Source organism: Bactrocera tryoni, chromosome 2, assembly GCF_016617805.1.
Source record: "Bactrocera tryoni isolate S06 chromosome 2, CSIRO_BtryS06_freeze2, whole genome shotgun sequence".
Taxonomy (NCBI): Eukaryota; Metazoa; Arthropoda; class Insecta; order Diptera; family Tephritidae; genus Bactrocera; species Bactrocera tryoni.
The window spans coordinates 44,475,268-44,486,103 of record NC_052500.1 but is presented as its reverse complement, the minus strand read 5'-3'; the positions used below and the strand labels follow the sequence as shown (position 1 = coordinate 44,486,103).

Here is a 10,836-nt window from a genome sequence, read left to right as displayed (position 1 = left end):
AAATCATAATAATATCTAAAATAAAAGAATAATATTATCTGATTATTTAAAATATAAAGCAAACATTTGTTTTCACATATTATATTGGATTGTGCAGGCCGCTTTAAACGCATAAAATACATACTAATGTACATATGTAATTATTGTTGCGTATTATATTGAACTGCGCAATCCAATTTCAAACAACACACGCTTTTTCTCACATACTTACTTAACAATTTAAATTTGCTGCTTCTGATGATATTGCTGCAGCTGCTAATTCCAATGCTGTAAAAACAAATGAAGTAATTATTTGCAAATTATTTAAAAAAAAACATTCACTTACCTTCTTGTTGTACGAGCCTCCTTTACGACAGTACGATCACGAATGACATGCGTCTTTCAATCGTTTTTTTATTACCCTTTTTGGGATTTTCTTTTGGCACTATTGACAATTACGTTTTCTCCTTCGCACTCATTCAAATAAATCAAGAAATGAAAGGAACTTTTTTTCATTGCAAAAAATAACCCGAAAATGTGCTTTGGTGTTAGTGCATAGAGAAAAAATGTGTGGTTGTATTGGAATATTTGTCACAAGCGGGTAGCCGTGGTTGGCAGGGTGTCTTCAAGTGTGGTGTATGTGCCAGTGTTGCTTGTGAGTGGTGTGGTGTAGTGGGGCATGAGGGCGGGAAGCTTAACTCATTTAGCCATCCCAGCCCCCCTAGGCGAAGCTGCTGCAACGTTGCCACAACGTTGCTGAGTCCGGAAGTACGTCGATGGTGCGGCCTTTGATGACGCCTTGTCGATTCTGTATTTCGCTGACGCCATAGACGGGACTCAGGGAGAGGCGCCGGTCTTCGCCGCCGTGCCACACGGCTGGTTTGCTGTATGATTGTGCCGGGGCTGCGAGGGGCAGGTGGCTGACCGACCTCACGTCTCGGGGTGCAGTGGAGCAGCGTGTGATGCTGCCTGCCACAAAAACCCCTGAATCACATTCATGAGTTGCGTGCGTGTGTGCCAGACAATTCTGGCAATGCCCATGTGCCTGTGCTATCTGCTGGCGTTGTATTGGTAACAACCCCTTGAAGAGCCCACAGTATTGCAGTCGGTGTGGGCAGCGACAAACGCGGCATTGTATGCAATGGGGCTCCGCTGGTGATGACGGTGTCGCATGGTACTACGAGCTGTAGTTCACGGTGTTGTTGCGGTGGTTGATCGGGGCGCCGCTGTTGGGACAACCCCAGGACGGAGTACACTGATGGCCAATCGCATTGTTGGCGTTGAAGTTTGACTATTTTCTAAATGCATATTTGCCTGTATGGAGAAAAGGTCGAGTTTAGTTGCAACTCAATAGTATATATTATGAAAAATTAGTCTGTTTGTAACCATTCATTTGGTTTGTCGAGGTCGTACTAATCAACATATTATTTATGATTTATCATATTTGCGGTTTATTTCGGGTTTGGTATTAGACAGATGTTTCAATTTCTGCGTGTCGGTATTATTGTACAAATTGTTTATCACGTGCATTTTCGTTATTATCTGCGGTTGGTAAGAAGCATAGTTTAACGAGCGGGTAGAGTTCTGTTTTGAGTACGGAGGTCAACAAAGACTTTGGCGCCTTTTCTAGACTCTTTCATCTGTACCTTTTATGAAGGTCCTTTATATACTCCTCCTTCAATCGGTGGCTGAAATCATGATGGAGAATTTTAATCCTTTCCCATATATTTCCACGCCTGGCTCAGGTATGGTCAGAATGGGTGCTCCTTTGAGAAATTGCCTTGTTGTAAGAGCTGTTAGATCTGAGGGATTTTGCGAGAGTGTCGTTAGTGGCCGTGAATTAAGAACGTCTTTAATACGAAATAATAATGTTGTATATTCTTCAAAATTAAATTTGTATTTTTCTAAAATGGGATTTAAAACTTTTTACTGCTGATTCCCATAAACCACTCATATGAGGGAGCGTACTTTCGTACAATCTCAGGTGAAACTTGTTTGATAAAGTACACAAACTGTTTTTCAGTGGCTCTTTGAGCTCCTGTAAATATTTTGCCATTGTCACTTATGAGTTTTGACGGAGAACCACGAAGCGTGCAAATGCCACGAGGAAAGCCTCTTTTGTCAGATTGGTACATAGCTCGAGGTGTACTGCTTTTGTCGTGTGGGAGACCTTAGCATGGACGCCTTTATTTGAAAAAATCGACACCTGTGGTAGTAAAGGGCAGCGCAAAGTTGCAGCGTTCCGGTGGAAGTGCTACCATAATCTGCGTTCGCATATTTCGCTTATGCATAGTGTAGATTTTGCACGAAAAATGCATTTCTTTATTGTTGGCTTGAATGTTGGGATATAAAATTCTTGACGGGCTATATGCTACATTAGGCGACGTTCTGCGTGCTGTAATAGTACGTGGACATAGTTGAGATATATGTATGTCGATGTAAACAAATAACTTTGTTAATTTGGATATCATTTTTGAAATGACGACATTACTTTGTAATTTTGTAATAAATGACAAACTACTGTGTATGCAAAGTACTTTGTAAATAAATTTCAACGTAATCGAAGTATGCTGTTTTCATGTTTCTCTTCATTATATCCTTCGGTGTGAGAGCGAGGTAAAAGCATTTCGTTTTGCCGAGTGTCCTTCTGCGCGTCACGATAAAATCAACGAGTGTTGTAAAGGCAAGAAAGGGACAAAGAATGTGCACAAGGCTTTGTTCTGGTAGATATACTAAGAGTGATGAAGCGCTTTTGGTACTGATTCATTGGTGAGGTGAGGAAATCGGTCGCGCAGTTGTTCGCTACGCTTCGCCAGAAATATATTGACTTAGAGAAATGGAAACCGGCTTGCTCATGAACGGCGCTCCTAATGCAGCACCAAATTGTACGGACATCAATACAGACGATGCTACCGCACATGGACCGACATCAGAAGTGGAATGGACTCCCCCATCTTCAGTAAATGCGAATGAGCAGCTGCGCCAAATATTGGAAATGCAAAATCGACAATTTATTGAACTTTTAAAAGCGGTGCAGCCTTCAAAATCCGCAGGACAAGGAAGTATTACATTGCCAAAGTTTAACCCTGACGTTTTCGGTGTAGATGCGATTTCCTGGTGTTCGACTGTAGACGTGATCATGGCAGACAATCCATTGGAAGGCAGTGCACTTATTGTAGCCCTCAGTAAGTCAATGGGAGGTTGCGCTTCGCAATGGCTGTCACAAATAAGCTTTGCGGGAATTACTTGGCAACAATTTAGGGACTTGTTTGTACAGCGCTTTGAGGGTGTTGAAACATCAGCTGCAATATTGATGAACATCCTTAATGGTCACCCAAATGACAATGAATGCATCTCAGTATATGCAAGCCGGCTAGTGACTTCTCTTATGCATAAATGGAAATCACAGACTATCGAAGAAATAGCTATCGCAGTGGTCCTCGCACATTCAGCTCGTTTTGACAACAATTTACAGCGTTTGTTGTTTAAAACGAATATAAGAACTCGAAATGAACTTCAGCAAGAACTCAGAGCTTTTGCATTCGGTAAAAGAAAGTTTGTTTCCGAAAATCCACCAGAGTCGAAAAAGTATAAACCGTCGCCTAACCTTAAATGCCATTTTTGCGGTAAAGTGGGCCATAAAATCGCCGATTGTCGGATGAAGAGAGATAAAACCAAATCAGCAATGAAAGCGGGAAAGTTCTCAGACAGCACATCAACTGAAAGAGGTCGGTCGCCACTTATTTGCTTCCGGTGTGGAGAAGTTGGGCATATTGCATCGAAGTGCAGCAATCAATCTTCAAGCAACAGTAAATCCGGATTTGAAAAGAGAGTGAATGTGTGCGAAATTATCGAGCCTAAGGGAGTACTGAGTCAATCTGGTGAGTTATACCAATTCTGTTTTGATTCCGGGGCGGAATGTTCGCTTCTCAAAGAAACGATGTCGGGAAAATTTTCAGGGAAACGTATAAGTAATACTGTATTTTTAAGAAGTATCGGAAATACTTCTATATGTAGTTATTTACAAATTTTATCAAACATTGAAATTGTTGTAAATTCCCTCGAAGTCTTGTTTCATGTTGTACTAGATAAATATTTAAAGCACGATGTTATATTGGCCGTGAAATTCTGAGTCAGAATTTTGGTGTCCTTATTACGGCTAACAAATTTGATATTTTTAAAGAAAAGGCAGCCAATGTGTGCTGCAACAGCTATTTGCTCTTGATACCGACCTGGTCGAAAACGATAAAGCACAGTTAGAGTCTTTGTTGAGTGGATATACCGAGTTTTTTATAGAAGGGATTCCGCAAAATCGTTTCGCCACTGGCCATTTGGAGATACGGTTAATTGATCAAAATAAAACTGTACAAAGGCGACCGTATAGGCTTAGTTCAGAAGAGAAAGAGATTGTTAGGAATAAAATAGCAGAGTTAATGAAATACAACATTATTCGCCCTAGTTGTTCTCCGTTTGCTAGCCCTATGTTACTTGTAAAGAAGAAGAACGGGTCTGATCGCCTTTGTGTTGATTACCGCGAATTGAATTCGAACACGGTGTCGGATAAGTATCCTTTACCACTTATATCGGACCAAATTGCTAGGCTGCGTGGAGCAAATTATTTTTCTTGTTTGGATATGGCGAGCGGATTTCACCAAATCCCTGTTCATCCAAACTCGATTGAACTCACTGCTTTCGTCACGCCAGAGGGGCAATATGAATTTTTGACCATGCCGTTTGGACTCAAAAATGCTCCATCGGTTTTCCAACGGGCGGTAATGAGGGCATTGGGGGACCTTGCGTACTCATATGTCATATATGGATGACATTATGATTATTTCGTCAACAAAAGAAGAAGCGTTTGAAAGGTTGGAGGTGGTCTTGAATGTTTTGACAAAGGCCGGGTTTTCGTTTAATGTTAATAAATGTTCTTTTCTAAAATCGAGTGTTGAATATCTTGGATATGAAATTAAAGCCGGAGTAATTCGACCTAATCCGCGTAAAATTCAAGCCTTGACAGCTCTACCACCACCTAATTCTGTTCACCAGTTGAGACAATTTATAGGGTTGGCTTCGTATTTTTGCCAATTTGTAGCTAAGTTTTCACAAGTAATGAAACCACTGTACTTCCTTGTTTCTAGTAAAAACAATTTTACTTGGAAGGCAGAGCATGAACAGATACAACAGAAAATAGTTTCCGTCTTGACAAATAAACCAGTTTTGACAATTTTTGATCCGCAGTATCCAATCGAATTGCATACAGATGCTAGTGAGGATGGATACGGTGCCATTCTTTTGCATAAAATTAACAACAAGCCACATGTTATTGAATATTATAGTAAACGAACGTCTTCTGCGGAGTCCAGATATCATTCATATGAGCTGGAGACTTTGGCCGTTGTCAACTCGATTAAACATTTTCGACATTATCTGCAAGGGCACCAATTCGTTGTAATCACGGATTGCAATTCTCTCAAAGCTTCACGGACTAAAAACGATTTAACACCTAGGGTCCATAGATGGTGGGCTTATCTGCAATCTTTTGATTTTGCGGTTGAGTATGCAGAGGGTAAACGAATGGCACATGCAGATTTCTTTTCTCGTAACCCATTGCCCTCTGATAGTCCACCGGTTGTAAGAATTCCTGAGAAGCGGGTCAACCTGGCAGAAATTTCAGAAAACTGGCTCCTTGCAGAGCAACAACGGGATCCAGAGATAGCTACTATTGTTAGTAAATTAAGAAATAATGAACTAAGCAGAGATGAGGCAAATACTTATGAACTGCGCGCAGGGACATTGCATAGAAAAATACAAAGAAATGGCAAAACAAAATGTTTACCGGTCGTTCCTAGGCTTTTCAAATAGTCTGTAATTAATCATGTGCATGAGTCCATTATGCATTTGGGGTCAGAAAAGACACTCGATAAGGTTTATGAATATTACTGGTTCGATAATATGTCTAAGTACGTAAAAAAATTTGTTGATAATTGTATTACCTGCAAGCTATCCAAATCACATTCGGGCAAAATACAAGCCGAACTGCACCCCATTCCTAAAGTTAACATTCCATGGCATACCGTTCACATCGATATCACTGGGAAGTTAACTGGTAAGAATGACCTTAAAGAATATATTATCGTCCAAATCGATGCATTTACTAAATTTGTGTATTTATATCACACTCTAAACCTTGATACAGAAAACTGTGTTAGGTCTCTCAAGTCATCAATTTCATTATTTGGCGTGCCGAATCGTGTAATTGCTGACCATGGTAGGTGTTTCGCCAGCAAAGGGTCCCGGGATTTCTGTATGTCGCAAAAAATTAATTTACATTTGATTGCTACAGGCGCTAGTCGTGCTAATGGACAAGTAGAGCGAGTAATGAGCACGCTGAAAAATCTGTTAACAGCAGTTGAAACAAGCCAACGTTCTTGGCAGGATGCTTTGGGAGAAATTCAATTGGCTCTGAATTCCACGGTTAATCGGACTACTAAGGCTAGTCCATTAGAATTATTAATAGGTAAAGAGGCACGGCCGTTCGGTTTACTCTCATTTAATATAGAAGAAAACAAAGTTGATGTTGATTTATTGAGAGATCAAGCAACTAAAAATATACAGAAAAACGCTTGTTATGATAAGAGAAAATTTGATAAAGGTAAAGCAAAAGTTGTTAGATATAAGGTTGGTGATTACGTTTTACTTAAAAATGAAGAAAGACATCAAAAAAAGTTAGACCCTAAGTACCGAGGGCCGTTTTTAGTGACAGAGGTTTTGGAGGGAGACAGGTACATATTGAAATCGTTGAATAGTAAAAGGTCGTACAAATACTCACATGAGCACTTGCGAAGGCTTCCGGAAGAACAAATTGCTAATGAAATAAACATGAGCTGCAATGAAAATGCAAGTGAGTCTGTTAAAAATAAAGATAAAAACGTTGAAAGAGACGTTAATGGCGATAAAAACGTTGAAAGAGGCGTTAATGACGATAAAGACGTTGAAAGAGACGTTAATGACGATAAAGACGTTGAAAAAGACGTTAATGGCGATAAAGGCGTTGAAAGAGACGTCGTTGTCAATGAAGACGTTGAAAAAGACGTAAATAAATAAATAAATAAATAAATAATAATTATAATATTATATTATGTGAGCTATTTGATAAAGCCCTGATGTAAGGAAGTTTCCCTTATTTACAGGACCCTGTCACTGAAGGCTACCTTGTGGAAATTATTTCTTAAGTTATGTCGTATTGACATATTTCATTTATATAAAAAAAAAAATAAAAAATAAAAAAAGGATATTATTTTGTTGTTCTAGTATTACACCCGAGGACGTGTGTTAGTCAGGAAGGCCGTGTCGATGTAAACAAATAACTTTGTTAATTTGGATATCATTTTTGAAATGACGAATGACCCCGTAATTTTGTAATAAATGACAAACTACTGTGTATGCAAAGTACTTTGTAAATAAATTTCAATGTAATCGAAGTATGCTGTTTTCATGTTTCTCTTCATTATATCCTTCGGTGTGAGAGCGAGGTAAAAGCATTTCGTTTTGCCGAGTGTCCTTCTGCGCGTCACGATAAAATCAACGAGTGTTGTAAAGGCAAGAAAGGGACAAAGAATGTGCACAAGGCTTTGTTCTGGTAGATATACTAAGAGTGATGAAGCGCTTTTGGTACTGATTCATTGGTGAGGTGAGGAAATCGGTCGCGCAGTTGTTCGCTACGCTTCGCCAGAAATATATTGACTTAGAGAAATGGAAACCGGCTTGCCCATGAACGGCGCTCCTAATGCAGCACCAAATTGTACGGACATCAATACAGACGATGCTACCGCACATGGACCGACATGTACATAATGTGGCTAATTGCAATCTCTCTGGTGTAACTATGGGATGACTTCGTTATCCGTTAGGCTTGAATTGACAAGCTGACCATTTGCATGAAGTAGACCTTTCTATGAATGATATCTTTTTATCACTCGGCTTCGATTCTCTTAGTACTGATATCTCTCGACTGAAGAACCGCGCTTAATTAGATGCGATAAGAGCGACCTTTGCTTTTTATAAGTCTAGGTGCGCCACTGTATTGCCTTGGGGGTATACTATGGGTACTCCCTTAATTCTAATTTTGAGTCCCTCTACGAATTTGAGCAGGTAAGCGATTACTCCGAGGGCTCGGGGGTAAGATGAAAATCTCTCAAGGATGTCAGTATCATCCAATGTTATGTGAAAGGAGTCGATCTTTCAACTTTCTGGGGCGATTGTGGCCAAGCATCGGGAGATTCTGTTAACCATCCACCAGAGGGTGGTTGTGGCAAAGTGCAGAGGTTTACACCCTCTCGTACATAGATCAGTAGGATTGTCAGCACTGGCTACGTGTTGCCAAGTAGCTGATCCCACTAGGTCAAGAATTTGAGACGTTCGATTGAAAATATACGTCTTCCATGCATATTGTGGTTTTTCCAACCAGGCTAATACAATCTTGGAATCAGACCAGAGATATAATTTATATTTTGCCATGTTCATATGCGTTTGTACTATGGATGCTAGTTTGGCAAGCAGTAGTGAACCACATAGTTCTAGGCGTGGTAGACTTATTGTTTTTAGTGGAGCCACTTTTGCTTTGGCAACTAGTAAGTGGCTTGTGGTCGAATTGTCGCTTTGTGTGCGAACATATATGTATGTATATATAGTGGCGCAATATATCTTTTTCAGAGGCGTCATAAAAGCCGTTTAGTTCGACTTTGTGCTCTGGGAAATAATTTACCCATCTTGGGATTTGTATTTGTGAGATATCGTTTAGATTGCTCGTGAACTGGTACCACTTTTCTAAACGAAGTGGTTTTACTGGCTCGTCCCAGTCAGTCCCATCTAGCACTAATTCTTGTATCAGGATTTTGGCTTGTATCATAATTAGCGAAAGCCATCCTGCGGGGTCGAAAAGTTTTGCCACAAAAGATAGAATTTGGGGTTTTGTAATGGCGGATAATGCGGATATGGACTCAGTCGTGTATGAAAACTGGTCCGATATCGTATTCCATTGGATGCCCAGAGTTTTTGCTGTACTTTTCTTTTCGAATATAAGAAATTAGTGTCCAACTAATTTTCGTTTGGTATGTTTTTTAATGTATTTGGGTGGTTTGCCGTAATCTTGTTTAGTGGTAACCCTGCGGATTTGAGGGCTTGTATTACCTGTGATAATGATTCGTATGTTTGTGGAAGACTGTGACTTCCAAACAGAATATCGTCTGCATACGTTTGTGTGCGAAAGGAAATTCTGACTTTGTTTCTTCTGCTAGATCGTGGAGTGTACGAATGGCTAGGTATGGGGCACAACTTACGCCAAAGGTAACTGTTTTTAGCTTAAAGTTACATAGTGGACTATTGTGAGATTTTCGGAAATTAATACGGTGAAAATCTTGATCATCTTTATGTACGACTACTTGTCGATAAATTTTTTCAACATCCCTATTGAAAACGTATTTTTATATACGCCAATTTAATATAAGGAGCATTAAGTCTGGTAGGAGTGTGGGTCCCGTGAATAGAATGTCATTTAGGGAATTGCCCGAGCTGGTGGATCTTGATGCATTGAAGACAACTCTCACTTCTGTTGGTTTTTTGTCTGGCTTTACTACTGCATGATGTGGCAAGTATAATGAGTAGTATTTGCCTTTAATGATTTACTTCCTCCATGGGGTCTAAATGTTTGTTAGTTGCGGTAAGACTATAGCTTCTGCTTGTATTCTTATGTACGCTTGGAGAGAAATTAGGGTAATGTGGCAGATTCTGTTAGAGTTTTGAACTACTCTTCGGCCCATTCCCGTAATTTCAAAGTTGGCTTGTCTTGTGACTATTTTGGGCCCTAGACGGCATGAAAGATCGTTGTGATCCTTGGTCTATTAGGGCCCTGAATTTAAACAGTTCTCCTCGATGTTCGATGGAGACGACTGCCGTGGGTAGTAGTACCCTCCTTTGATTTTCGCTGTGTAGCGTTTGAGTTTTTAATGCCTTTGAGTAGCGTGGTGCTTCTTGGCAATTTTGTGGATTTGGCACTTCAGGATTTGTTGTTGCTCTTAGACCCGTGGCTCTTTTGATATTTGTGCTGTTTGAGAGTAAGCTGGAAAATTTATTTATACGAAGCATCGAATGGTGTCGTTTAGACGCACTTAAATTTGCTTCGATAGTATTAAATTTTTTGAATCTCTCGCAAGATTTGAGCTTATGCCCTCCTGTACATAGTTCGCATGATCTATATTTATTCTGTTCAGATGAGTACGATTGCGTTTTGAAGAAGCTTCTCTTTAAATTGTTGTTGCTGTTGGCGTAGGGCTTGTGGAAGCTTCTATTGAGGTAGTGCTGTATACCTTTTGGTTTAGTTATTTTTTTCTTTACCCTTTCGGCGATTTCATACTGGGAAGTGAGAAAATCTTTCATTTGTTGCCACGTTGGGCACCTTTTCGTGATGAGAGCAATTGCTCCCACAATAATAATGAATTTTCTGGTAATGCTGCTGTGCATATATTTACCAGTATAGGATCCCCGTTGTCTGTGGGAATATTTTGGGTCGATAAAATCGGCAAACAGTTGGAAGCAGTGGATTGAAGTTTGATAAATTCTTCCTTTTGAATTTTTGGGAAGTTCATCAATATCGTTATTTGCTTATCGATCAAAATTCGTTAATTTTCATATCTTGATTTCAGAGTTTCCCAAGTCATATTAAATTTGTCGCCATTTAATGCGAACTGTTTTACTATGACGCCAGCTTGACCTTTGGAGCTTGGAGAGGTATCCAAAAATTGTCCAGATTTTCTTTTTTGATTGCTAGTCTCGATTCAGAATTATCTTGAATCATTTTTG

At 39.8% G+C, this 10,836-nt stretch overlaps 1 protein-coding gene across 1 annotated transcript; it reads left to right on the top strand.

Annotated features, from left to right (window-relative positions):
* Positions 1 to 2,815: 2,815 nt before the first annotated feature.
* Positions 2,816 to 7,346, top strand: LOC120768716. The gene is made up of 2 exons (XM_040095487.1): positions 2,816 to 3,860; positions 7,291 to 7,346. Exons 1-2 carry the CDS (start codon positions 2,816 to 2,818, stop codon positions 7,344 to 7,346), a joined length of 1,101 nt encoding a protein of 366 aa, XP_039951421.1.
* Positions 7,347 to 10,836: the final 3,490 nt, after the last annotated feature.

What these genes read in the sequence shown, in the direction of transcription:
- LOC120768716 (XM_040095487.1), top strand. Translation starts at nt 2,816, where the DNA reads ATGGAAACCGGCTTGCTCATGAACGGCGCTCCTAATGCAGCACCAAAT. An exon ending in GGGAGTACTGAGTCAATCTG is followed by an intron (nt 3,861 to 7,290) that starts GTGAGTTATACC and finishes TTGTTGTTCTAG; the next exon opens with TATTACACCCGAGGACGTGT.